The 27,850-nt window shown below is 56.2% G+C and overlaps 3 protein-coding genes across 4 annotated transcripts in view; 2 read left to right on the forward strand and 1 right to left on the reverse strand.

Moving 5' to 3' along the window:
• Nucleotides 1-4,108: 4,108 nt before the first annotated feature.
• MYBBP1A (MYB binding protein 1a) lies at nucleotides 4,109-25,717 on the forward strand. The gene is given in 29 exon segments (XM_070394492.1): nucleotides 4,109-4,273; nucleotides 5,119-5,232; nucleotides 8,223-8,269; nucleotides 8,272-8,510; nucleotides 8,689-8,784; nucleotides 9,719-9,802; nucleotides 9,889-9,963; nucleotides 10,064-10,171; nucleotides 11,311-11,486; nucleotides 11,624-11,791; nucleotides 11,919-12,036; nucleotides 13,447-13,742; nucleotides 14,041-14,151; nucleotides 14,705-14,830; nucleotides 15,012-15,179; nucleotides 15,270-15,375; nucleotides 19,295-19,391; nucleotides 19,508-19,659; nucleotides 19,967-20,050; nucleotides 20,131-20,280; nucleotides 20,365-20,535; nucleotides 20,623-20,780; nucleotides 21,990-22,236; nucleotides 22,463-22,597; nucleotides 22,677-22,745; nucleotides 23,323-23,436; nucleotides 23,599-23,700; nucleotides 24,580-24,728; nucleotides 24,906-25,717. Coding segments are annotated over 29 exon segments (4,521 nt in total). The 5' UTR covers nucleotides 4,109-4,139; the 3' UTR covers nucleotides 25,633-25,717.
• GGT6 (gamma-glutamyltransferase 6) lies at nucleotides 4,668-7,154 on the forward strand. The gene is made up of 3 exons (XM_070394494.1): nucleotides 4,668-5,037; nucleotides 5,119-5,232; nucleotides 5,759-7,154. The coding sequence occupies exon 3, from the start codon at nucleotides 5,764-5,766 to the stop codon at nucleotides 6,796-6,798; it is 1,035 nt and encodes a 344-aa protein (XP_070250595.1). The 5' UTR covers nucleotides 4,668-5,037; nucleotides 5,119-5,232; nucleotides 5,759-5,763; the 3' UTR covers nucleotides 6,799-7,154.
• A 304-nt stretch (nucleotides 25,718-26,021) lies between the features above and the next one.
• SPNS2 (SPNS lysolipid transporter 2, sphingosine-1-phosphate) overlaps nucleotides 26,022-27,850 on the reverse strand; it is a 37,315-nt gene continuing 35,486 nt past the window's right edge. For both annotated transcript variants that reach the window (XR_011468445.1, XM_070394493.1), the window contains exon 13: nucleotides 26,022-27,576. The gene's annotated coding sequence lies outside the window, so the exon portion shown is untranslated. The remainder of the gene's footprint in view (nucleotides 27,577-27,850) is intronic.

Consider the following 27,850-nt stretch of genomic DNA (forward strand, 5'->3'; position numbering starts at 1 on the left):
AAAAGAAAATACCTTGCCGAAACCGGTTTGGCTCAGTGGATAGAGCATCGGCCTGCGGACTGAAAGGTCCCAGGTTCGATTCCGGTCAAGGGCATGTACCTGGGTTGCGGGCACATCCCCAGTGGGAGATGTGCAGGAGGCAGCTGACCGATGTTTCTAACTCTCTATCTCTCTCCCTTCCTCTCTGTAAAAAATCAATAAAATATATTAAAAAAAAAAAAAGAAAATACCAATGAACTGCCAACCTAAAGATTCTGACTTAATTATTTAATTGATCTGCCTTGGTATTGGGATTTTCCTAGGTCAGTGGTCAACAGAGCCAAATATCAACAGTACAACGATTGAAATTTCTTTTGAGAGCCAAATTTTTTAAACTTAAACTATATAGGTAGGTACATTGTTATTAACTTAATTAGGGTACTCCTAAGGCTTAGGAAGAGCCACACTCAAGGGGCCAAAGAGCCGCATGTGGCTCACAAGCCGCAGTTTGCCGACCACGGTCCTAGGTTATCCTAAAGTGCAGAAGCAGTAGGATGAGGTTGAAAACTAGTAGGATAAGAGAATGAATAAAAGCTAAAATGGGGAAATGAATGAAGGCATGACTGAATCTATAGTTCTGTACTTCCCACTTAGAGCTACCCTGTGAGCATGGGGGGAGGGGGGGGAGAGAGAGAGAGATGTTTGCAGGGGTGGGGATTACCCCCATCATTTCAGCATTGTGATACTGAGGCCCATTAGAATAGGAGCAAGGACTTCATGTGTTTTGGAGGGTCCCCTCTGTCCCAGACAGTGGCCTAAAAGCTTTGAATGTACTTCCTTGTTGAGTCCTCCCAATAGCCCTGGGAGGACAGATATTGTTAGACACGTTTTTACAGAATTGGAGTCAAGACTCCCAGAGGTTAAATGACTTGCCTGCAGTCACGTAGTGAGTCAGCGACAGAAACTAGATGAGACCCAGGTGTCCTAAAGCCAACGCCTTTCCTGACTGCATTGAAATGACTGGCCCCATGTGCCTGGAAGATGTCTTGGCCTGACCACCATTCATCCCCAGAGCCTGCCTGGCGTCTAATTGAAGCTTAGCTGATAGTCATCTCCTGGGGTGTGGGCAGTGCTGTCCAGGCCCAGGGCTTCAGGAGTGAGAACGACCACAGAGGGAAAGGTCCCCATGACCCAATCATGGAGGCCTTGGTCTCAAGGAGCTGGCTGGGACATAGCTCTGAAGCAGAGGAACACTGGCTGGACAGAGGCCAAAGCATCATGTCTGCTGGACAAAGGGAGCCAACATGGGAGCCCAGAGGTCAGACTGAAGATGGGGCAGGAGATGGGGTAGCCCAGGCATATTAGAGTCCCGGCCACCTTTTCTTAGGAAGGAAGGCCTGACCTTCATTCGGAGATTATAACCTTCCCACATTGTGTTAACAGGAAGTGGGATCAAATCATTTTAATAAGAGCAATTTATTTAAACAGGGTTGAGTCCTCAGAAATTCCTCCCCTAGGTACGTACCCAACAGACATGTCCTAGAATGTTCATAGCATCACTAATTGGCACAGCCCCACATTGGGAAGTGTCTGCACACCCATTCTCAGTAGAGGGAGTGGAACTGTGTTCCCCCACCCCACCCTTGGCAAAAAGAAGAGGTGACAACCTTTGCTAAGCTCTCCATTTGGTTGGTTGGTTTTTTTATTGGTCCAAAAAAAATCAGAAAATCTGGAAATCAACAGTTTCTCTGTGGGTTTGGGAATGGAGAGCAACTTTCGGGGGGGGGGGGGGGGCGGGGAGGCAGGTGATTTTCTGTAGATCCGTGTGGTTCCAGGACTGGTGGCAGCAGCGTCACCTGGGAGTTAGGGAACCAAACTCCTGGTCCCTGCTCCAAGCCAACAAAGCCAGGCTCTCTGGGAATGAGCCCAGCATCCTGACTTCACAAGCTCCCTGGGTGATTCCAGTGCACACCAAAGCCAGGGCACCAACTCCACCTGCCTGTGAAGAGGCCGAGAGAAAGGGGCGTGGCTGGAGAGCCAAGTGGAACTAACGGGTGATGTTTGTGGAGGTTGTTTAAATGGAGAAAATACCCGAGCTTTTAAAAAAGCTTTTTATTGAAATACAGTGCACCTCCAGAGAAGTGCACGTGTCATAAATGAACAGCTGGAGGCATTTTCACAGCACATTCGTGTAGCCAACATCGGATTAAGACACAGAACACCACCCACATCCCAGCAGCCCTCTCGTGCCTTCTCCTGTCACCACCTGACTGCTAATGGCAGAAACTCGTTTTACCTGTCCTTGTACTTTATATAAATGGAAGCAAAAGACATGTGCTCTTCGGTGTCTGGCCTTTTTCACTCATCGGTGTGTCTGTGAGATCGTCTGTGTTGTGGCATACTATTGTAGATCCCTCATTCCCACCGCTGCTGAGTATTCAGAGGGATTCGCCACTCCCGCTACTGATAATGCAGCGGTTCTCAACCTGTGGGTCTCGACCCCTTTGGTGGTCGAACGACCCTTTCACAGGGGTCGCCTAAGACCATCCTGCATATCAGATATTTACCTTACGATTCATAACAGTAGCAACATTACAGTTATGAAGTAGCAACGAAAATAATTTTATGGTTGGGTCACAACATGAGGAACTGTATTTAAAGGGCCAGAAGGTTGAGAACCACTGTTAATGGGTGTGCAGACACTTCCCAATGTGGGCTGTTCCAATTAGTGAAGCTATGAACATTCTAGGATGTGTCCGTTGGGTACATACCCAGGAGAGGAATTTCTGAGGACTCGACCCTGTTTAAACCTTGTTGAGAAGAAACCAGTAGAGAAGATGTGAAGCTACAGGAGAGAAGGACGTCAAAGGGAGTGAGGTCCCTGGGGAAGTAGGAGGCAAGCGGTGGGAAGGGTTGGGCCTGAACCAGAGACAGGGAGTGGCAACAGGTGGGGAGGAGAGAGCGGTGGAAGGTGGGTTTGTAGTTGGGGGTGGACCAGCCTTGATTTGCCCACGTGAAGTAGGAAGCAAGATGGTGGCCTGAAGTGTGGAGTCGCGGGGTTCGGGGTTTGAGGCAGGAGAGAGGGGGAAGGTTTGAGGTGGTCAGAATGGTCAGCAGAGAGATGACTGGAGGACAAATGAGACTGAGTTCATAACCTTCCCGGTAGCACTCGGGGATTCTGGGATTTTGCCACAGAACAAGTCCTTGATGTGAGTCCCAGAGTGAAGGAATTCGGAAACCTGGTTTCCAGGCTGTGGCTCCCCAAGGGAGGGGGCTGTAGCGCCACCTGCTGGCCAAGAGCCATATGACTGTTTCTCTACCTCCAGTTGCTCCCCAGATAGAGAAACCCAGATCCTAGAGCAGCGGTTCTCAACCTTCCTAATGCCGCGACCCTTTAATACAGTTTCTCATGTTGTGGTGACCCCCCAACCATAAAATTATTTTCGTTGCTACTACACAACTGTAATTTTGCTACTGTTATGAATCGTCATGTAAATATCTGATATGCAGGATGTATTTTCATTATTACAAATTGAACATAACTAAAGCATAGTGATGAATCACAAAAACAATATGTAATTATATGTTTTCCGATGGTCTTAGGCGACCCCTGTGAAAGGGTCGTTAGACCCCCAAAGGGGTCGCGACCCACAGGTTGAGAACCGCTGATCTAGAGGAACCTCAGGCTGAGCCTTGAACCCAGCCAGACACCTACCTCCACTTAGAACCTAGTGGAGTGCTGAGCCCCGATCCAAGCAACAGTGTAACTGCAGTCCCAATTCAAGCTCCACTGCCCTGCATTAGCATTCTGAACAGGCCTGGGGGTTCCGGGGCTGCATCCCCTGAACAGGGAGCCAGCAAGCAAGCATCCTGGATCTCAGGGCCTATGGCTGTGGCCCAAGGGCTGGGCTCCTTCTGCCTCCCTGAGTGGCATCTCCCGGCAAGAGTCCCCTGCCCTGGGAGCCCCTAGGGCCCTGTGCCCTACTGGGCCAGGCTCTCCAGCAGCCTCCCTGGCCCGTGACCTGCCCAGACCTGTTCTAGATTCCACACCACCCTTCCCCAAGGCTGCCTCCACCTCCCACCTGCCTGGCTCGGGCAGGGCCTCCTGAGACTCAGCTGGGAAGGCTGGCAGGCAGGCGGCTGGGGCGGGCTCCGGGGCCATGGAAGCCACAGCGGAGCCCGTGCTCTATCGGAAACTGCTGCTCTGGGAAGAGAGCTGGGAGTCTGGGGAAGAGGAGGAGGAAATAGCAGAGCCCTTCGTTCCGGGCCCCTGGAAGCCCCAGGACTCCTCTGGGTGAGTCAGGGAGGGGTCTGGGCACCCGGGAACTCAGGACTGAGGCTGGGCATGACCCTCCCTCTGGGGCCCCTAGTGCTTGGCTCGGCTCCAGGAACTTTCTGGTTGAATAGGAGGAACCCTTGCTGCAGCCCCAAACCTGGCCTGAACCAGTTAATTCGAGGTCTGTGTGTCTGAAAGGACATTTGTACCGAGCCAGCCCTGTCAGAGGTTCCCAATCCCACCCCCTGGTGCAGGAGGCACCTGTTGAGCAGGTTGGGGCCTGGCTGCACCTGGCTGGGCCCGCTCCTCAGCCTGCCAAGCTCCCGTCAGGCTGTCCTCCCACTGGCTCAACCCTGCCTCTCCAACCTCCTCTCTAGGACGCCCTCCCTCGCTGTCCTCGGTTTCCCCAATCTTCCTGTTTCTGTCCAGGCTGGGCCATCTGCCAGGAAGCCCTTCTCCTTGGCAAACTTATACTCCTCTTGCAAGCAAGGTCAACCTTTGGGGAAATCTTCCCTGGGTTTTCTTGGGGCTCCCGGGTGGCTGCCGCCTCGGCCCTGGCTCAGGACAACCTCTCCACAGGAAGAAAGTTGGTGCTCGGCCCGGGGCCTGGGCTCAGCTAGTGGCCGCCCTGCTTCTGTTGGCCGTTGGCTTCTCCCTGGCCGTGTGGCAACTCCACACCAGGGCTAGCGCTACAGAAACCTCGGGCTCTGGGGCCCCTCCCCCCAGCGGGCACTCGCACCGCCCTGGCGTCTACCACCACGGTGCCATCATCAGCCCTGCAGGTCAGTGATGAGAGCAGCTCGGGGAGGAGAAGGGCGAGGATCACTCGGGCCCTTCCCATGACAGTCCCTTCCTTGCTGCAGCCCCGTGCTCCGACCTGGGCCGAGAGCTGCTTGTTGCCGGGGGCAATGTCGTGGACGCCGGAGTTGGAGCAGCTTTGTGTCTGGCAGTAGTGCATCCTCATGCCACAGGGCTAGGTCAGTGACCCACTACCCCAGTGATCCCTACCCTGGGCCCAATCGGTGACCTGGAACCCGGGCAGTCAGTGGCCCTGACCTCAAGGCTGGTTAGTGAGCAGGACTGGGACTTGGCCAGTCCGAGGCTGTGACTGTTTTTTAATTATTCTTTTTTAAAAATATATATTTTATTGATTTTTTTACAGAGAGGAAGGGAGAGGAATAGAGAGTTAGAAACATCAATGAGAGAGAAACATCAATCAGCTGCCTCCTGCACACCCCATACAGGGGATGTGCCCGCAACCAAGGTACATGCCCTTGACCAGAATCGAACCTGGGACCCTTCAGTCCGCAGGCCGACACTCCATCCACCGAGCCAAACTGGTTAGGGCAGGCTGTGACTTTTGAGTCTAGGTCCATGGGATCTTGACCCCAGGTGGGTCCGCAGGCCCAGTCAGTAACTCCCGGCCCCAGGCTAAGTCAGTAGTCCTTCACCGGGGGCTACTGAGTGGCGGTGACCCGTGTGTGACCCCTTTGTCTTCCCCAGGTGCCATGTTTTGGGGCCTCTTCCACAATAGCTCCTCGGGCAATTCAACTGCCTTGACATCAGGCCCAGCCCAGACCCTGGCCCCCGGCCTGGGGCTGCCCTCAGCTCTGCCTACCCTGCGCTTGCTGCACACACGCTTCGGCCGCCTGCCCTGGCCACGGCTGCTGGTGGGCCCCACCACACTGGCTCAAGAGGGTTTTCTGGTGGACACACCCTTGGCCAGGGCTCTGGCAGCCCAGGGCACAGAGGGCCTCTGTCCACTACTTTGCCACACTGATGGGACCCCCCTGGGCCCTGGGGCCCGTGCCACCAACCCAAAACTAGCAGCTGTGCTACGCAGGGCAGAACTGGTCCCCACCCCAGACTTTGCTGAGGATGGTCTACTGAGTCTGCTGGTCAGAGACCTGGGGCTGGAGGGACCCTCAGCTGAGCCTATGCCCACCTTGGAGCCAGCACTGCAGCTAACTTCGGCCCAAGGCATCCTGTTCACCACCCCCAGCCCCTCAGCTGGCCCAGAACTGCTGGCATTGCTGGAAGCAGCCCTGCAGTCTAGAGGACTCAGCCCTGCTCCCTGCCCACCACCCCTACACGCTAATGAGACCCCCGTGAGCAGTGTCCTGGCCACCGTGGATAGCAGCGGCTCTGTGCTCCTTCTCATCTCCTCACTCAACAGCTCCTTTGGCTCTGGACGCCTGTCCCCAAGCACTGGGGTTCTACTCAGCAACCTAGTGGACAAGTCCGCAATTAGTACCTGGGCCTGCCCCCTCATTCTTCGTGGCAGCCCAGATGGCACAGAGGACGATGTGTTGGGGCTGGTGGCTTCAGGGACCCCCGCAGTAGCCAGAGTCACAATTCATGCCCTGCTCGGCCACCTGGCTGGGTCCCAAACCCAGGCCCAGCACCAGCACCAGCACCAGCAAGGACCAACAGAGGCCTCCAGTGTTTGTGGCCAAGGGACGGTGCTCCAGGTGGCAGCCCATGCAGAGCACGCCCATGTCTCCAGTGTACCCAGTGGCTGCTGCCCCTTCCAGGGCTTCTAAGGGGGCAGGACAGAGCAGGCCCAGCTGCGATGGAGTGCCAGAATATGCCTGGATTATGTGCTCACGGCTGGCTCAAGCCCTCAGACTCTGGCCTGGTCAGTTACGGGGACTGACTCTTCTCAGCTAAGGAAACTGAGGATAATAAGAAAAGAGCACCAGTGCCTGGGGCCAGCCCTGAGTTGGGGTCCAGCTCTGGGAAGGAAAGAAGGAAGAATGCCAAGTGCCTGCCTAGGCTCTGGGCCCCCTGGGCAAGGCAAGCAGAGCCTGGGCTACTGCTGGCATCTCCATCCTCCCCTTCAGGCCACCCTCTGCTGATCTCCCTCAATGAGGCTGGAAACAAAATAAAGATCAAGTCCCTCGGATGCCATGTGCCATTCCTGCTTCTTGGTTAATTTCCCGTAAGTCTTTGAGGCACCTGTGTCAGGGCTTCCCCGAGGAGCAGCACAGGAGGCCCCCACCCAGAGAGGCAGAGCCTGGGCTGATGTCTTTCAGCTCCCCCTGCTCTGCCCACCTCCTGTCTCCTAGGGCACCATATGTACAAGGTAAACCTCTTCACCTCACTTCCTAAAACAGACAGCAGAGCAAGGAAGAGGTTGAGAGGGTGAGTAGTTGGTCCCCCAGGGCCTGGGTACAAAAAAGCTGGGTGTATGAAATTTAAATGCCAGCTTGGGCCCTGACCACCCCACCTCCCTCAGGGCTGGGGTCTCTCTGGACTACAGCCTCCAAAGACAGCTTCTCAAGTCGACAAACGGGGTGACCAGTAGCACCTCCATATATACACATTGTAAAAGGTATCTCTGATGTAATAGAACTCTAGATCCTACCACCTCAATCTGCCCCCCACCCCTGCTTAGAAAAACTCTTCCCCTGCTCAGTAAATGGTAGCACAATCTACCTACTCATTTTAGCCCTAAATCTGGCATCCATCTCTCCCCTCCGCCCACCCCCCCAACCCCCACATCCATCACCCACTACCAGTTCCAAATTAGCTGGACTCTGACCTGTTCTCATATTACCTTGACCCAATCCACCATTGTCTGTTCTTTCTGCTTCTACCTCTTCACTCCTACAATCCACCCCCCACCTCCCAACACAGCTGCAGTATAATCTTTTTAGAGTATAAACAGAATCAAGACTTGCCCCTCCATGAAACCCTCCAACGACCCACCACAGTAAGGATAAAATTCAAACTCATTTACTGGTGCCCAAGAGAAAGGCCCTGACGGTCCCGGCCCCGCCCAGCCTCTCCCGGCCCCGCCCAGCTTCTCCGGCCCCGCCCAGACTCTCCCGGCCCCGCCCAGCCTCTCCCGGCCCCGCCCAGCCTCTCCGGCCCCGCCCAGCCTCTCCCGGCCCCGCCCAGCTCCTCCCGGCCCCGCCCAGTCTCTCCGGCCCCGCCCATCTCTTCCCGGCTGCGCTGTCCCCAGCCGACCCAACCCAGAACGCACGCGCCGCGACCTGACCCGGAAGAGGCTGCCCCGGAGCCCACGTGTTCGCGGAGCATGGTGGCGGTGGAGATGGAGAAGCGGGACGGCGCCGCGGCTATGTCTCCCGGAGAAGCGGCGAAGGGCGGCGCTCGGCCTGCCGACCGCCAGGGCCTGCTACAGCACAGCCGCGAGTTCTTGGACTTTTTCTGGGACATTGCGAAGCCGGAGCGGGAGACGCGGCTGCAGGCCACGGAGAAGTTGCTGGAGTATCTGCGCGAGAGACCGGAGGTATGGTGGCGGGGCCTGGGACAGGGCTGCGAGGGCCTCAGCAAAGAGGGGTTGGGGGTTGGGGCACGTGGTCGCGAACCTGGATGCCCAGGTGAGCGCGGGCCGAAGGGCGGAGGCGGGAGGCGGGCGCGGGTCGATTCTCGTGACTGGTCGCCCCAGGAATGCGCTGGTTCCGCAGGGATCCGAGATGAAGTACGCCCAGAAGCGCCTCATCGCTGGGCTCGGGATGGGGCGAGAAACCGCCCGGCCCTGCTACAGTCTGGCCTTGGCCCAGGTGAGGTGGGGACTCCTGGAAGGGGACCGGCCGTGCTGGTCAAAACGGTGGGGAGTGAGGAGGGCAGATGCTCGGTTGCAGGGAGGGAGTCAGTGGTCTTCGGAGGGAGAAGTTGGGGGAGGTGACATCTGAGCTGATGGGACGCGTCCCCACGTGGAGGTGTAGAGAGTGTATGAGCCAGGCATGTCTGCAGAGAAGCCCTAACAGGAGGATAGGAGGTTGAGCGGTTTTCTTTTTGGGACATGGATTGACCGACCTCTGAGGTGCAGTTGACTGGGGGCAGTAAGCTTTGGAGTGGGTTCACTTATCTCTGCAACGTCTAGGACCCTCTAATCCAGTGGTTCTCAACCTGTGGGTCGCGACCGCTTTGGCGGTCAAACGACCCTTTCACAGGGGTCGCCTAAGACCATCCTGCATATCAGGTATTTACATTACGATTCATAACAGTAGCAACATTACAGTTATGAAGTAGCAACGAAAATAATGTTATGGTTGGGTCACAACATGAGGAACTATATTTAAAGGGCCAGAAGGTTGAGAACCACTGCAATCCCAAGTGCCACTCAGCCGATTATAGGCCGACCACTTCTGAGGAACATAAAGAGCTGGAAGCGCAATAAAGATCATTCCTTTAGGGTCAGCCTGAGGGGAGCTCCGAGCAGGCTGTGGGGATAGAGTGTCTGGGAATTTATTGTCTGAAGGAGGTACTTTCTGCAGCCTGGGTAGGCATGGGGCAGGGAGGCAAGATTCAGTTCCTCTCGGCAGCAGATTCCATCATTGGTGGGTAGCTTCAGAGGCATCCTCAGGGTTGCAGCAGGGATCCAAGGCCTCTGGGCAGAAACTGAAGGGAGAAGCAGGAGGAGGTTGAGGTCTGTTGGGATGTGGCTGGGCCACCCCCCTGAGCCCTCTCCCCTCCTGCCACAACTCCTGGCAGTTGTTACAGTCTTTCGAAGACATCCCTTTGTGCAGCATCCTGCAGCAGATACAAGAGAAACATGACCTGCGGACAGTTAAGAAGGTGAGAGTGAGTGTCCCCAGGGAGGTCAGCAGCCCTGGGTGGCGGGGTACTTGGGGCCTTCTCACCGATGCCCGAATCCTTTTCAGGTGATGAAGAGACCTGCTCTTTTTGCAAACCTGTTTGGGGTGCTAGCCCTCTTTCAGTCAGGCAGGCTGGTGAAGGTAAAAGTTTTGGGGGAACGGGATTATATGGACTGGCTGGGGAGTGCTGGGTGACAGTGACACATTCTGCTCATACCCTCTACCCTTTTGTGGGCACCAGGACTCAGAGGCACTGATGAAGTCCGTGAAGCTACTGCAAGCCCTGGCCCAGCACTACAACCATTTGCAGGAGCAGCCCCAGAAAGCCCTGGTGGACATCCTCTCTGAGGTACGGGTTTATGGGGTGTGGGGCCTTGGGTAGCGAGCACTACTCATATAGACACATGGAGAAGACATGACATAATGTTAACTAGTGGAGATGCTCTAGAGCAGCACTGTTCCGTAGAAATACAAAAATGTGTAACTGACACTTAGTAACTATATTACAAAGGTAAAAAAAACTAGTTTAATGGCATACTTAATTAACCTGATATTTCAACATGCGATCAATATAAAAAGTTGTAGAAGTACTTTACATTCTTTTTGTCATGTTAAGTTTTTGAAAGTCAGTGTGTATTGTGTGTGCACTTAGAGCAAGTCTGTTCCGATTAGCATATCCCAGGTGCCCAGTAGCCACTTGTACCCAATGGCTGCCATATTGGACAGTGTAGTTACTAGAACGGCACCTGGTATGTTGCAACTATATTTAAACATGTTTGCTGTTGTTTTGGGGCAGAACTGGCCCCTCGGGGGACCCCCTCCCCACTGCCCTACTTAGGAAATGGAGATAGGCTAATACCTGGAACCTTTTGCTACTGGGGAAAAGGCAAGGACAGTAAAATCCTGGGCCCCCGCTTTCTGCACAGTTCTGGCTGCAGAACCAGAGGATCTGAATTTGAACCCCAGCTCTCCACTTGGGGTTCCTTATATAAGAAATGGGCTAGTCCTGAAAAACGCAAAAGAGGAAAGATAAAAATGGTGACCCCAAACCAATTAGCATCAGTGGGGTGCTTATTAAAAACCCAGCTTCCTGCCCTAGCCGGTTTGGCTCAGTGGATACAGAGTTGGCCTGTCGACTGAAGGATTCCAGGTTCGATTTCAGCCAAGGGCACATGCCTGGGTTGTGGGCTTGATCCCCCAGTAGGGGGCATGCAGGAGGCAGCCGCTCAGTGATTCTCTCTCATTATTGATGTTTCTATCTCCCTCTCCCTTCCTCTCTGAAATCAATAAAGAAATATATTTTAAAAACAGCTTCCTGAGACTTGGAAATTGGAGCATTTTAACAAATATCCTCTGATGATTTTGATGCCTCGCAGGGGGATTGTGGCTCCCCCACCTCAAATTGGCACTATACCAGGGCCCTCGAGGGAGCCCATAGGGCTCACTCATAGGAGAAGAGACAAAGGATGCTGTGTCTCCCCACCCCAGGTCCCGGACGTCATGTGGCAGGAGCTCCTGCCGAAGGTTCTCAAGCCCGACTTGAATTCAATACTTGGCTCCCCTGAGCACCTGGAGATCTTCCTCTTGGCTCAGCAGAAGGTGCCTGTGCAGCTGGAGAAGCTCATGGGATCGGTCAACCTATTGTCGGATGAAAATATCCCCAGGTGTGAGGGAGTTGGGCGGGTTCCTGGGGCCAAGGGGCTGCATCTGGCCATTCACGGATTTGCAGTATGGCCTGGGGTGTCCCTGCTTCCCTTGTCTGCTCGGTGGATGCCACCTGAGTCCCCTCTGCCCTCCACAGACTGGTGACTGTGCTGAAGTTGGCCTCCAGCTCTGTGAAGAGGGAGCGCAAACTGCCCACTGTGGCTCTGGACCTGCTCCGCCTGGCGCTTCGGGAAGACAAGTTTCCGTGGTTCTGGAACGAAATCGTGGAACAAGGGCTGCTGAAGAAGCAGTTCTGGCCGGCCAGGTGCCTGTGGCGCTTCTCCACTCTTGACCCCTCTTTCCTGTTTGTTAGGCTGAGGTGGGTTGGCAGTCCCAAAGTCCACCCAGGGGAATTGAGGGCTCTGACCAGGCTCTGTCATGCACACCCTTAGCTACGTGTGTTTCCGCCTGCTGGGCGCATCCTTGCCCCTGCTGTCCAAGGAGCAGCTGCAGCTGGTGATGCGAGGAGACACGATCCGACTTTATGGGGAGCACGTGGTCACTGCTAAGGTAGGTGCCACCCCTGCAGCCCACACTGCTAGAAACAGACAGGCTTCCTGCTAAGAAGGGGGTGGGCCGCCTCAGGAATCAGTCAGCTTCTGGAATACAAGGTTGCTCTTTGCTCCAGCATCAGGGGTCTTCCTGCCGCTGGTCCTGCCTGGTATGGGTTAAGCACAACTGCTTTTGGAAGGAGCCTGGGAGCTAGGTGTCCCTTCCCTCTGCCCCTCTGAGCAGAATTTTGGCAAGGTTGGCCCTTCTGCCCTCAGCAGAGGCATTACATTCAGCAGCCTGCCCAGACCCCCATCCACCCCTGTGTCGATCTTAACACTGTCCACGCATCCTTCACTGAGCTAAGCACTCAACAGGAGAGTCAGGTGGTGGTTAGGAGAATGGGATGGGGGGCCAGACCACAGTCCCCGTCCTGGCTCCACCACTCACTGCCATGTGAGCCCACACAGGGTGCTTCCCGGCTCCGTGCCTGCCTCTCCCTGTCTGAGAGGAGAGGAGCGGTGCTTCCTCAGAGCTGTTGTGAAGATGTTCCCTTAAGCAGGAAGCATAGCTGGGTTTGCTCCTCGCCAGCTCATTTCACCCTCACAAGCAGCTTCAGGGAGCTGCCTCCTGTTAGAATTTAGGAGGGTGCAAGGAGGGGAGGTAGGGTGGGGGGAGGGCGGAGACAGATCAGAAAGTAAAGAGCACAGGCTGGGAGGCCCCGCCAACTGGGCCCACATCCCAGTTGTACCAATCAGCCCCCAGAAATTACTTCTAAGCCTTTTTGTTTTTTTTTTTGTTTTTGTTTTTTTTTAATATATTTTATTGATTTTTTACAGAGAGGAAGGGAGAGAGATAGAGAGAAACATCGATGAGAGAGAAACATCGATCAGCTGCCTCCTGCACACCTCCCACTGGGGATGTGCCTGCAACCCAGGTACATGCCCTTGACCGGAATCGAACCTGGGACCCCCCAGTCCGCAGGCCGACGCTCTATCCACTGAGCCAAACCGGTTTTGGCTTCTAAGCCTTTTTGTACCTGATTTTCTTCATCTATAAATGACAAAAAAGTTCTTACGAAGATTAAACAAGCTTTCACACAAAAACAAGTGGCACAGCTAGGAGCTGGCAGAAGTGGGCTATGAACCCAGGTCTGTAGTGGCCCAGGCAGGACACTGCACCACGACTCTGCCCTGCCTCCAGCCTAGACAGCAGCCTGTCCAGATCCAGGGAGGGGTGGGAAGGAGTGGCCTCGGGCAAGAGTTGTGGAGGCCAGAGCAGCCAGGCAGGCAGGCCTTGGTGGCAGACAAGCATTGGGGAGACAGGACAACTAATCCTGGCTGCACGAGGGAGGGGCACTGGCTGGGCCTGGGTGTACCCTGTGGTGGAAAAGGCTGGCAGGGCTGGCAGTGCAGTGCCTGATTCTTGCAGTACCCGAGCCAGTTCAAGTTTGCTTCAGAGATGACCGAGTACGTTGGAACCTTCCTGGAAGGCTGCCGAGATGACCCCGAGAGGCAGCTGGCTGTGCTGGTGGCCTTCACTTCCATCACCAACCAGGGCCTCCCCGTGGTGCCTACCTACTGGCGGGTCGTGCGGTTCCTGAGTTCCCCTGCCCTCAAGGGCTATGTGGCCTGGCTGCGGGACATGTTTCTGCAGCCTGACCTGGACTCCTTGGTGGACTTCAGCACCGGCAATCAGAAGAAAGCCCAGGATGCTTCGATCCACAGGTGAATGGGCCCAGCGGGAGGCAGGCAGGGGCCCAGGGCTCAGGAGTGGGCTTCCTGGGCCTGCTGAGCCCAGGGACCAGGACTCTCCCTCCTACACTATTGGGGTTCCATGGAAAGGGAGGAAAGATGATGGGGAGCTGAGCCATAGCTCTCAAAGAAGGCCTCAGTTTCCTCACATGTGTTCCCATGCTGGTGTTAAGGGGGCAGAGGTCTTGGTGTTCCTGTCTCCAAGATGGGGAAAGGACGACCATTTTTACCATGGCTGAATGGCTCCTGTAACCTGGCTTCTGCCCTCCAGGCCTGAGCGAGCTGTGTTCCGGCTGCGGAAGTGGATCATCTTCCGCCTGGTCAGCATCGTGGACAGCTTGCACCTGGAGAAGGAGGAGGCCTTGATTGAGGAGGTGGCCAGGTGTGAGACGTGCTCAAACCACAACCCCCCATGGGCGGAGCAGCCAAAGAGCTGGGCCTCTTGCCTAGTCCTAGTTTGGGTCGCCCCTGGAGCCAGAAGTGTTGGGGTCAGGTTGTCCATGGGGAGCAGGCAAGCCATTCCTGTCCCTTAGGCAGAAGGGATTTGGGAGAAATTCCTTGGGAGCCTGTGAAAGGAAGGGACCCAGGAAGTGCAAGACTGCAGGGGCCTCTCAGGGTCCGAGTGTCCCATGAGCAGGGAGGTCTCACCATTGGCCTCACCTGTGCCAGGTGCTCATTTGGCTCTCACTGCAGTCCCAGGCGGGTAGCCCGTGTTTGCAGAAACAATGGTGTGACTTGGTTGAGGTCACACAGCCTTGAGTGGGTCTTGATTCCAAGGGAGGGATGTTGGCTCCAGATCTGAGAAGTGTCTACTCCCTCTCTTTGGAGTGGCTCCCTCCTCTGCTTCCAGGCCTTCGGTGGTGCCATCTAGGGAGGGGCTGGTAAAACTGGGTGGCACTAACCGGCAACACGGCTTCATCTCCCACCTTCCCCAGGTTTTGCTTTTTCCACTCGTTCTTTGAAACAAAGAAGCCCACATCCCAGATCCCTGAAACTGAGCAGCGGTTCTCCTTCCCTGTGGAGGGCCGGGCCCGAGAGGTGGTCAGCATTTCCTTCTTCAGGTAGGTCACGGGCAGCTCTAGAGAAGCTAAGGGTGGGCTGGCAGGGCTGGAAGGGGGCCTTGGGTGCTCGCTCTCTCCCGTTCTAAGCTGGGAGAAACGCTAGCGTTCCGGTGGGTCAGGGTGTAGGGCTGGGATGGGTGGCCGTGTTTGCTAACCCAGCCGGTGACCCTGCCCTCCCCAGCCTGCTGCAGACCCTCAGCACACAGTTTAAGCAGGCTCTGGAGCAGACCCAGGACAAGCAGCCCTGGACCTACCGCCTGGTCCAGTTTGCTGACATGCTGCTGAACCACAGCCGCAACGTGTCCCCCCTGACACCCTTCACTACGCAGCAGCGCCAGGCCTGGACCCGGTGAGGCGTGGGATTTCCAGAGGGTGGGTGGGACGGCCTGGGGTCTGACACTGGCAGCCGTGGCCTGAGAGCATGCCCGTCTCCCGCCAGGATGCTACAGACGCTGAAGGAACTGGAGGCTTGCTCCTCAGAGGCCAAGGCCAAGGCCACTGCCTTTCAGCACCTGCTACTCCTGGTGGGCATCCACCTTTTCAAGGTACGGCACCTGGACAGGAGGGGCTATGGACGTGGGGTCGGGGCCCTAAGGCTTCCTCCTGAGCAGCTTGAGGGCTTTGCCAGGGAAGGCTCTGGGGAGCTGAACTTTTAGGGAGTTGAACCTGCTGGTCCCGGTGGAGTTTAGTGCCAGCAGCTCTTTTAACCCTCGTGATTTCTTCTTAACTCTGAACCTTCGTTTCTCAGTTGACGTACAGTATTAGTTTCAGGTGTACAACGTAGTGATTAGAGATTTCTGTAACTTACAAAGTGATCACCTTAGTAACACTAGTACCCACCTGACACCATACATAGTTATTACAATTTACTGACTATATCCATCCACAATGCTGACTGCTTTCTTATAACTGGCGATTTGTGCTTCTAAATTTCTGCCCCCTTTTCACCCATCCTCCCAATCACCCTCACACCTGACAATCATCAGAATGTTCTCTGTACCTATGAGTTTGTTTCTGTTTGCTTGTTTTTTTTTTTTTTTAGGTTCCACATCTAAGTGAAGTCATATGGTATTTGTCTTTCTCTGTCTGCCTTATTTCGTTTAGCATAATACCCTCTAGGGTTATTCATGTTACTGCAGACGCAAGATTTCATTCTGTTTTATGGCTGAGTCATATTCCATTGCATACATGTACCATCTCTTCTTTATTCATTCATCTGTTGATAAGCACTTAGGTTGCTTTCATATCTTGCCTATTGAAAATAATGCAGCAATGAACATATGGATACATAAGTCTTTTTGCATTAGTGTTTTGGGTTTCTTAAGGTAAATACCCCGAAGTGGAATTGGTCTCTTGTAGCCTTTGTTTTAGAGTCTATTTTGTGTTTTATAAGTATTGCTACCCCAGCTTTTTGTTTGTTTTCATTTTCATGAAATATTTTTCCCCATCCCTATACTTTCAGTCTGTGTGTCTCTCGATCTGAAGTGACTCTCTTGTAAACAGCATATTTACGGGTCGTATTTTCTTATCCATTCAGCCAACCTATGTCTTTTGACTGGGCATTTAATCAATTTGCACTAAGAAGTAGTGTTTAGATATTGTTACTCCCATTGCATTCATATTTTTTATCTTTTTCTAATTAAAGAAGTCCCTTTAACATTTCTTGTAATAGTGGTTTGGTGATGATGAACTCCTTTAGCTTTCTCTTGTCTGGGAAGCTCTTTATCTGTCCTTCAATTCTAAACGATAGCCTTTTTCATCACTATTACTTGTCAGTCCCTTTTGGCCTGGAAAGTAATGTTGAGAAATCAGTTGACAGTCTCATGGGCACTCCCTTGTAAGTAACTAACTGCTTTTCTCTTGCTGCTTTTAAGATTCTCTCTTTGTCTTCAACCTTTGGCATTTTAGTTATGATGTGTTTGGTGTGGGTCTCTTAATTCATCTTGTTCAGACTCTCCGTTTCCTGGGCTTAAGTGTCTATTTCCTTTGCCAGGTCAAGGACCTTTTCTGTCATTATTTCTTCAAATAGACTTTTTAATTCCTTGCTCTCTCTTCTCCTTCTGGTACCTCCATGATGCAGATGTTGGTTTGCTTAATGTGGTCCCAGGCGACCCTTAAACTGTCTCATTATTTTGTATTCTTTTTGCTATTCTGATTGGTTGTTTTCTACTACCTTGTCTTCTCTGATTCGGTCCTCTGCTTCATCTGATCTACTGTTGATTCTCTCTAATGTGTTTTTCATTTCAGTTATTATATTCTTCATTTCTAACTTTTTTGCGTTTTCTGTCTCCTTTCTTAGGTTTCCTGTCTCTTTGTTAGAGTTCTCATTGAGTTCATTGAGCGTCCTAATAACCTTTGAACTCTGCATCTGGTAGTTGCTTGTCTCCATTTGTTTAGTTATTTTTCTGAGCTATTGTCCTGTTCTTTCATTTAGGATATGTTTCTTTATCTCCTCAATTTGACTGCCTCCCTGTGTTTGCTTCTATATATTAGGTGGAGCTGCTGTGTCTCCTGGTTTTGGTAGAGTGGCCTTAAGTCGTAGGTATCCCGTGGGGCCCAGTGGCTTAGCCTCCCTGGTTGGCTGAGCTGGGTGTGCCAGGTGTGTCCCTAGTGTGGGCTGTGTGTGTCCTTCTGTTGTAGTTGAACTTTTGATTGCTGTTGGCAATGGGAGGGATGGACCCTCAGGCTGAGTGTCTGAGGACTGGCCATGACTAAAGTGGAGGAACTGTTGTGGGGGACTGGCCCCATAGAGCAGGGTTCGCTGTGGCCAGGCTCCAATGCCTGCTGAGTCCACCCTTTGGGTGTGCCATTTGGAGGTGGTTGGGCGGTGCTCTTGGGAGAGGCTGGTGCAGCCACATTCAGCAGTGGCCTTTGCTTTGCCTAGGGTTACCTGGTATGAGCTACAAAGGGACCTGCAGATGGTTGCCACTTGGAGGTGCCGGGGAAAGGCTAAGCTGCACACTGAGGGCAGTGGCCACTGGTGCTGGCGTGTGGCTGCTTAGCAAGAGGTCTGAGGCCAGAGGCTACTCATTTAGTGTTTGTGAGCTTTTGTGAGGTTTTAGGAAAGTCCACGTCATGAGCCAGACAAGCTGTTAGTATGGAAAAGGCGCTGGAAGCACTGAGTGGGCCCGAAAGCTGGATGAGGCAGGGTCTCAGGGAATCCCCAGGCCTGGGCAAACCATGTTAGCCAGGTTAATGGAGGCTCAGATATGTTGCCTGCTGCCGGCTCTGTAGGGGAAGGGCTCAGAAAAGGAACAGTGGCCTACGCCAGACAATTCAGTTCCTCCCTATATATCTCTGGCACTTTTCGAGCTGTTAGGGACTCCAGCATCCCTCTGTCTTGTTCAGCCACAACCTCCGCTGGTTTTCATAGTCAGAAGTTATGGGGACTTCTCTTCCCAGCACTGGAACCCTGGGCTGGGAGCCCATTGTGGTGCCGGGACCCTTCACTCCTCAGCGGAGGTCTCCACAGCCGAGATAGGCCTCCCGATTTTTAGCCACAATACATGGGTGTGGGGCCAGCCCCTTCCATGTCTCTCCCTCCTACCAGCCTGGCTTCTTGTGTACATCCTTAATTCTGGGACTTCCGTCAGCTAGTTTTCAGGCTGTTCTCAATTATGGTTGTTCTGTAGTGGTACTTTTTTTTAAGCTTTTTAAAAACACATGTTTTTATTGATTTGAGAGAAAAATGAAGGGTAAGGGAGAGAGAAACATTGATGTAAGAAACATCAATTGGCTGGGGATCCATGGCCCTGGCCAGGTGGCTCCACTGGAGTGTCATCCCATACACAGAATGCTGTGGTTCGATCCCCAGTCGGGGTGTGTATGGGAGGCAACAAATCATATTCTGTCTCCTCCCCCCCTTCCTCTCTCTCTAAAATCAATAAAAACATCTCCTCAGGTGAGAGTTTTAAAAAAAGAAAAGGTGCCTATACAGCCAGGGAGCTGGAAACAAAGGTGGCCAGAGCGCTGGGCTTCTATTCCGGCCTGTTCTGTGACCCCTGGCCCCAACATTAAACCCCCACTGCATGGTGAGGGAGAACTCCGCCATTTCAGTACCATGGATCGCACAGGCTGGTTTTAGAGCCCCCGCATCCCTAAAGGGTGGGTGGCTGGAGTCTGGGCTTGTCCCCAACAAGACGGGTTAAATGAGTTTAAATTATATTGTTAAAATTAGTGACTTTCCATTTTTTCTGTGTAGTAATGTTGAACTAAGAGTAGGAGGAACAACCTAGAATTGTGAACCTTAAGCATGAGGCCTGCTGGCTTCCTGTGACTGCCCAGCCATCCTTATCCAGCTCTGTCTCTCTGGTGTCCAGCTGGGGTCCTCCTGGCTGGCGAGGGTGACTGGCCAAGGCACGCTGCCATGTTCTCGGCCTCTGATGATGCAGCAGCTCCCCTGGACTGGCCCCTCCCCTGGGAATGGGGATGGGGCTCGGCTCCTGATTTCTGCCCTCCCCACAGAACCCCACAGAGAGCTGCGAACTCCTAGGTGACATCCAGACCTGCATCCAGAAGAGCCTGGGGGAGAAGACCCGCCGGACCCGCTCCAAGGCCGCCAGTGGGTCCTTGCCCCTGGGGGGAGCGACGGGGAATGGGCAGGGCATATCCTGGGCACAGCGGGGACCAGGATGGGACAGCGGTGCCTGCCCGGACTCAGACCTCTCCCGCTTGCAGAACCCCAGGAGCCGCCATGGGTGGAGGTGCTGGTGGAAATCCTCCTGGCCCTCCTGGCCCAGCCCAGCCACTTGATTCGCCAGGTGGCCCGGAGCGTGTTTAGCCACGTCTGCGCCCACCTGACTCCACGTGCCCTGCAGCTAATCCTGGATGTAAGTTGGGGCCTTTGGGGGAAAAGGGTCCCAGGAGGTGGGTGTCCAAGCACCAGGGCTGCCACATCAGCCCCTGGTCCTCACTGGAACCTGCGGAGTGCGTGGGGGCCTCACCACTCTGCTGCCGTGCAGCCCTGACCCAGGAGGTGCTGGCGTTGGGCGTGGAGGGTGTAGCCTTACCTCCTGGGCTTCACTTTCCTGCCTTGACCTTTTGGCCGAGACTGGACTGGGCAAGGCCAGGGAAGTTAGTTGAGAGGGCCCAGTGGTCTGAGGAGGTAAAGTGTCAGCATCCGGGAATACCCTGCAGGTGCTAAACCCAGAGCAGAGCGAGGATGAGGACGACAATGTGGTGGTCACGGACGATTCCGAGAAGCAGCTGGAGAACGAGGAGGTACTTGCCAGCAAGGGGCAGCGCGGGGTGGGCAGGCACGTGGTGTGCAATGGGGACTACTACACACCAGCCACCCACAGGACAAGAGCTCAGAGAGCGAGGACAACAAAAACTCAGAGAGTGAGGACGGGAGTGAAGAGGAGGAGAGTGATGAGGAGGATCGCGACGGGGACGTCGACCCCGGCTTCCGGGAGCAGCTGATGGCTGTGCTGCAGGCAGGGAAGGCGCTGGTGAGCAGAAGCTCGGAGACTCCTGTCCCTGTCTGTCTGCATGTGCCCGGAGGCCAGGCTGCTCACTGGGCATCTGTCGCTCAGGGTGGAGTCGATGATGATGACGATGAGGAGCTGGGGGACGAGGCCATGATGGCGCTGGACGAGAACCTCGCCAGCCTCTTTGCCGAGCAGAAGCTGCGCATCCAGGCCCGGAGGGACGAGAAGAACAAGCTCCAGAAGGAGAAGGCGCTCCGGCGGGACTTCCAGATCAGGGTGAGCCAAGAACCAGCCTGAGCGCCTCGGACGCTGTCCAGCGCAGTTGCCTACCACACCGCACTGAGCCCACCCGTCCCGCCACAGGTCCTGGACCTGATTGAGGTGCTGGTGACCAAGCAGCCCGAGAACCCCCTGGTCCTGGAGCTGCTCGAGCCGCTGCTGAACATCATCCGGCGCAGCATGCGCACCAGCAGCACCAAACAGGAACAGGACCTCCTGCACAAGACGGCCCGCATCTTCACGTGAGCCCGGGCGGGTGGGCAGGGACCGCTGACAGGCCCCAAAACCAATGCTCTGAGGAGCACCAGGCCTTCGGGGTTTCCCAAGTAGAAACAGTAGAAGCCAAGTTTCCAGAGGGGCCCTCTCCGCTCTCGAGGTTCACTGCTCTGCCCCGAGGGCATGTGTCACTCAGCCACCCACACACAGGCTGCTTCATCCATCCATCTCCCACACGGAGCAGCTCTGCGCTAGACCAGCAGTCCTCAGGGAGCCCCAGCCCTCAGGGTCCCTGCAGTTGGGAAACCAGACTGTTGATCCGGCAGTGACACCCTGGAATTGTGGGGGCGGGGTGGGGTAGTGGGTAAGAGACAGTGGGGGCACAGAGTGGTGGGGGCACTAACCCGGTCTCAGGGTGAGGGCCGGCCGGCTGGGGAAGCGCCAGCAGTGCTGGGACCTGTAGAGGCCGTCGTGCCTGCGGCCACGGGTGAGACAGAAGGTCCAGCGGGGAGCCGGTCGGGTGCAGCTGGGACGTGAGAGTCCTGTGGACCTCTAGCTGTGTTAGGAGCCACAGTCGTTTCACCAAGGGCTCAGGCAGGGGGCAGGGCTGGCCTGCCCTTTAAGGAACGGGTGGCAGCATGGGCGGCACTAGCGCAGGGCGCCCAGCCAGAGGGACGAGAGGGGGCAGGTGCCGGCCTGCCTTCCGGAGCGCAGGCGTGCTGGGAGACGAAGGCCCAGGGACGCGAGATGCTGGGTACGCAGACGAGCGCAGGTGGGGAGAGTGTGACGGACGGTGCACCCCAACTCTTCTGTGCCAGCTTCAGGCCATACCTTCTCCGCTCCTCCTGCCACCTGCTTGGGCACCCTTGGGCTTGCTTAGTGTCCTAACCTTTCGTCCCTACTGTGTTCCCAGCCCTGCGGGGCCGTGCAGGTTCTGAGTACATAGACCATGGTCTTGCTTTATGAAGGGCCTGAAAGCCCACGAGAGAGAGGTGTAGACAGGAGATGTGGACCCGGTTGGGGGTGTTGAGCCCAAGGCCCAGGGAGCCCATTCCGGAGCAGATCTGCAGCTGCCCTGGACCTCCCACTGAGCCTTAGTCACATCCCTTTCCTCTCTAGGTGTCGATTCCCCCCCTGGGAAATGGGCTTGGGGTCCCTATCAGGGGGTGGCTTTGCTTGGGAGCAGGGGTGGGAAGAGAATGTTGTAACCAGTTCTGTCCCTTACTTCCCCGCAGACACCACCTGTGCCGCTCCCGGCGTTACTGCCGTGACGTGGGCAACTGCATGGAGACTCTGTCCACCCAGGTGGAGCGGCTGGTGCAGCAGGCTGCTCACCAGGCCGACTCCTCCGTCGCCCTCTACTACTTCAACGCCTCCCTCTACCTGCTCCGGGTGTTGAAGGGCAACACCGCTGACAGGTCCATCCACAAGCCCCAGAAGAAGGAGAAAGCTGGCACCAGCACCAAGCCCAAGGGCCCCGAGGTGAGCAGGCCCTGGCCCAGAGGGCTCAGCCTACTAGTAGGAAGTGCAGTGCCGGTAGACAGGAGCAGACTCCAGGCAGCAGGCCGGGACCATCTGCCTGTTTCACAGATGGGGAGTTGAGGCGGTGACTTCCCAAGGGCCCAGCTTTCAGCCTCCTGGAGGCAGCCCGGGCTCTGCTCCCAACCAGGGCTCCCTCTCCCTGGCATCAACCAGTGCGCTCTCGCAGGTGGCCCAGGCTGCCAGCTGCTTGGATTTGAACCTCGTGACCCCGATCTACTCATCAGCACTGAGCTCCTTCCTGACCAAGCGCAACAGCCCGCTCACCATTCCCATGTTCCTCAGTCTCTTTTCCCGGCACCCGGTGAGTATAGGGGCCGGCCCACCCCTTGGGCCCTGCTCATCCCATTCCCCATCTCATAGCCCTGCCATTCCCTCCCTAGATGCTCTGTAAGAGCCTGCTCCCTGTGGTGGTCCAGCATGTGACAGGCCAAACGCGGCCTCGCCATCAGGTAGGGGCCTGTCTGAACTACCCACTCGACTCACTTCTGGGTGTTTGTGAGGCCCAGGAGTGCCCTGGTGAGTAAGGGCAGGCAGGCTCACCCCACCCCTGTCCCTGTGACCTGGCCGGCTCCTGCCTCTGCCACTTCCCATGTGGCCTGAGCCCTCCGACTCCATAGTGCTCACAATCTGGCTACCCGCTCAGGTCCTAGCAGACAGGGCAGGGCGAGGACGGAGACGAGGCTGGGGAGGCTGGAGGAAGACAGCAGTGAGTAGCGAGAGGGCAAAACTTCTCAATCCAGGTTGCTACCTCTACCCAGCTGAGAGCCTTGCTCCCCCACCCCAGGCCGCTGTTCCCCCACCCCCCTGAGAAGAGGGGACAGGAGCAGATGACTACTGAGCCCAGAGCTCTGTGGTGACAACCCAGGCAGGTTGGAGCCAGAGCAGCAGGTGCCCCTCCCCCAACCTAGTGTTGCCTTGGCCTCAGCAGGTGCCCAGCAGGCTGCCAGAGCTCTTGGGGTCCCCTGTGGTTCCCTAATCCTTGGCCAGCATGCCCAGGCTTCTGGTGACCACTTTCCACCACCCCAGGCCCAGGCCTGCCTGCTGCTTCAGAAGACCCTGTCCATGCGGGAGCTGAGATTGTGCTTTGAGGACCCCGAGTGGGAGCAGCTGATCGGCCAGATCCTGGCAAAGGTCACGGAGGTAACAGCCACAGGGCTCCCCTTCCGCCCCCTCAGGAGTTGTTCTCTCAGAGGAAGGAGGATTACCGGGTCACTGAGCCTGGGGCGGATGGGGGCTGCCCCAGGAGACACTTGGTCATATGGGAAGCGCTCGAGTGGCTCAGCATGGCCGCCTTCTCCTTAGAATCTGCGGGCCTTGGGGGAGGCGCAGACCAAGTCGGAGCAGCTGAAGAACCGGTCCTCCTTGGAGCTGCTCAACACCCTCCTCTGGATTATGAATCGTGAGGTGAGCTGCGGGGAGGTCACAGGGGAAGCTTCTGGATGCCACGTGGGGGAGGTTCAGGCTGCCAGGGGAGGAATCAGGCTCTTTCTGTGTTTAGAGAGCCGTGGACACAGGTGCTTGACTTGGGAGGGAGAGTGCCCACCTGTGCCTGGCCAGGGTCAGGGTAGGAGGCTGTGCTGGTGTTTGTGCTCCAGTCAGAAAGCTGAGGAGGTGAAAGTTCCTGGTGGGCAGCGGCGGGAAGGAGCCGGTTCCCAGGCCTGCAGAGACGGGCCAGGGGCCATCAGAATGGGGCAGGGGCAGCTGTGGCTTAGTGTCTGGGTCCCTCAATCTGGCCCAGAGGGAGAGGTCTGGGAGTTCCAGCACAGACACTGGCCAAGGCCCACATGCAGGGCAAGCTTGCTGAGGGTGCTGGAGGGAGCAGGTGGGGCCAGGGCAGGGCCTTGCCGAACAGCGGGGGACCTGAAAAGCAGCTCAGAGTGGCAGCCAAATGCCAGGGGGAAAGGGTGTTCTGGAAGCCAGTGGGTTTCACATAACCCATCCCGTCTGTGGCAGGGAGGGTGAGATGGGTAGAAGGGATGTGGCCACCCTGGCGTCATTGCATGGTGCCGTCAGAGGGGCGGGCTGAGAGGGAGGGAGGTGCGGAAGCAGAGATCGGAGCTCTGGCTGTAGGGAGAGGGAATGAATGTGGCACCTGGGCTCCTTTTCTTCCTAAGGCAAGTGAAACTGGTGACTCACAGGCAGGAGTGGCTGAGGGTACAGAAGGGGGCTCGGGTGTCCCTGGAGAGGCAGTAATTGGGCAAGGGTGGGAAGACAGGGCCAAGAGCTGGGAAGAAGCCCCGCTTCCCATCTCCACGCTGACCACAGCTTTCCCACCTCCCGCAGAAGCTGACCGTGGACCTGACCGTTGTGCTGGGCGTGCTGCAGAGCCAACAGCAGTACCTGCAGCACAGGGTGCGGCAGAAGGAGCAAGGGGCCGGGTCCACCCGCCTCTACGACATCTTCTGGCAGGCCATGAGGTTCCTCGGAGTCCAGTAGGTTCTGGGAGGAGGGCCCACACACCTTGGGAGGGCTGGAGCGACCCCCACGCTGCACACATTCTGACTTGGCATGCCCAGGGTGGGCATTTGGGTCCCGTGGACCACAGAGATGGAGGACACTATATCTCTGCCCTCACCAGATGCTTCCTTCCTTTGCTCACTTCCTCCCAGGCGCCCCAAGTCAGAGAAGAAGGAAGCCAAGGAAGTCAGTGCTACGCAGAGCCCTGTTAGCATGAAACAGAAGAAAAAGGGATTCTTGCCAGAGACGAAGAAGCGCAAGAAACGCAAGTCAGAGGGCACCTCACCAGAGGAGGAGGCCAAGCCTGCAGCCACCGGCGGGGACCAGCCCCAGCCCCCCAGCACAGGCAAGAAGAGGAAAAGGAAGAAGGCTAAGGTTGCAGCCCAGGCCCAGGCGGAAGGGATGCCTGCTGCCAAGAGTCCTGCCACCGAGTGTCTGTCCCCAGAGCCCCCGGCCAAGACCCCGAAGCTGCGGAAGAGAAAACGGAAGCTGTCCCAGGTGAATGGAACCACACCTGTGTCCCCCACGGAGCCTGTTGCGGAAAAGCAGTATCAGAAGGAGCTGCCCCAAAAGGGGGTCTCAGGCAAATCGCCACAGTTGGCGCTGCAGCCCCCGGCCAAGACCCCAAAGCTACAGAAGAGAAATCGGAAGCTATCTCAGATGAACGGAGACACGCCTGTGTCCCCCACGGAGCCTGCTATCGAAAAGCAGTATCAAAAGGAGCTGCCCCAAAAGGGGGTCTCCGGCAAATCCCCACAGTCGGCACTGCCGCGGAAAAAGGCAAGATTAAGGTTGTCTTTGGCCAACAGGAGCCCCAGCCTTCTCCTGAGTGGGGCCAAGAAAAAGAAAGCACAGCTGCGGAAGGCGGCAAAGCCCTGAGTGCCGGCCCTGCCCCTCAGCCCTCCCCGTCAGCCCTAGAGACTCCTATTTTTTCACCAGGATTTCAATAAACCAGCCACTCTGAGGTGTACTGCCTTCTGGTACTGGGGGGAGAGGGTCTGCGGGGAGGTCCTGCTGCAGCAGGGGCAACCCGAGTCCTTTCCTGCATGGCCTGGGCTGCTGTCCTGTTTCTCAGCCCAGAGCTCATGTGCATTGTATGGGGCTGGGCCCCTGGCTCCTGGCAGTGTGGGCCCGGTCAGGGCTCATGTTCAGGTGGGTCAGCTCGTAGACCCCCGCCAGTGCAGGCCTGGCCACAGGCTGGCTGAGCACAGGTGTGACCACTCCTTGTGCCCTCCCCCCATGCTGCTTTCCTGCAAGAGCCACCAGGGCATGATTTAAATAGGTTTATTTCTTCATTTACAAGAGGAATATATTTGGCTTCTCTTAAGACTCTGAGATTCACAATCAGCAGCTCTAAAAAATAAAGGAGCAGTTTGGCTTCCGGAAGGAAGAGGAGGCAACACTTGGACCTGGTTCTTGTACAACAAGAAAACATTGCTGGGGCCCCAGTTGAGGCTGGGGTGGGGGTGGAGGCCAGGCTGGTCTTTGGGGATCCCGCCCCCTCGCTAGGCCCCCAGGGTGCCCCAGAACATGGCAGGGAGTGGGGTTTCCAGTAGCTTCCACACCACTGAAGCCACACCGGCCAGTAACTACAGGGCAGCGAGCATTGTCTAGGCTGGCTCAGAGGGGCTCCTGGCCACTAGGCCCCAGCACATGTGCAGGGAGGGAGTGGAGCAGAGCAGACGTGAGAAGCTGCACGCTGGGGACCAGGGCTCGGGTGACATTTGGCAGCTGCACCCTGCATGTGGCTGTGAGGGTGGGGTGGTATATGCAGACAGGACCACGGGTGGCCCGCGGCTGGGGGCAGTAGTGGGCTGTGGAAATGCGCTTGAGCAGCAGCAGCTGATGTTGATGGAGATGGTTCTGGGATGTCAGCCTCCACCAGGCTACTCCCTGGGTCAGGAAGCTGAGTGGAAGGCTGCTTCCTCTGGCTGTCAGAGCCCTGGCCACTGCCCCGGGGATTCTGGGAATGGTCCCCCAGGGCCCTGCCCCTGGAAAGAGTCCGGAGTGGGGCAGGAGTGGTCTGGCTCCTGTGGGGGGTTCAGGAGATGAACAGGTTTTCCAGGGGCTTCAAGGAGCCCTGTGTGGTGGGCAACCCCAGTGATCTCAGGCCTGGGGCACAGGTGGCTTGTAGCAACCACCAGGGCCTTCACCCCTGGTGATGCCAGCTCCTTGTTGGGGTGGTCCCCACCTGAGGGACCCAGGCTAAGCCTGGACAAAGCCACAGAGACAAGTGCCCTCTAGAGTGACCGCCAGGCTAGGAAGTTCTCAGCGACAGCTGCCCAGCTCTGCCAGGTTGAGTCCAGAGGCCCAGCTGAAAGGCTACGGTCCCCACACACCAGGGAGCCTCAGAGCCTGGAGGACCACCCTGAGGCCTGCACGACCTCTCTGCGCTGTCCGGGAGCTGCTGGGTCTTCAAAGCTGCCAGTGGTGCCTTGCCCGGCCAGCTGCGCTGCAAAGTCTGACTCCCTGGCCCCGCGGTCTGCAGAGGTCAGGGACTGGCCCAGGATCATATAAGCTGGTGACAGGCCAGGCTCTCTCCACACACTCACTGGGGGCTGTCTTCTCCCTGGGTCCCAGCGGCCCTGCAGTCCAAGCCCAGGGCTGGGGGTCTGTCTGACCATGTGGCCCCAGCACACACAGCCTTCCAGATTAGTTGAGGACACGGCCTCTTGGAGCCATGGCCACTCGGCTGTCCCAGACCAGAGCTGGGCGTCCAACCGTGGGTCCCGTGGAAAGCTGGACAGCCCAGCAGGACTGGAATGCTGAAGGACACTTCCCAGACTAGGTGGGAGCGAGCATTCTTCATAGTTCCAGAGGCACCTAGAGGGAAGGGGGGTCAGAGGTCAGAGGTGGGGCTTTGGGAGGCATTTTTAAAGCTTCCTTTTCCTTGCTGTTTGGAGAAGTGACTTCCTCTGGGCTCTGGGGGGCATGAAAGGGGTGTGGGTCTGCGGGGGCCAGGGTATGGGGTGGTGACCTTGGGTCTTGCCCTACTAGGAAGTGCTGCCCCCAGGGGCCAGGTCCAGAGGAAGGTCAAAGTAGTCAGGCCCTGGCACTTCTAGGAAATTAGGATGACAGAGCAGGGAGTCGTGGCCCT

This window comes from Myotis yumanensis, unplaced genomic scaffold, assembly GCF_028538775.1.
Source record: "Myotis yumanensis isolate MYYU_CA2020_CCGP unplaced genomic scaffold, mMyoYum1.0.hap1 SCAF_16, whole genome shotgun sequence".
NCBI lineage: Eukaryota > Metazoa > Chordata > Mammalia > Chiroptera > Vespertilionidae > Myotis > Myotis yumanensis.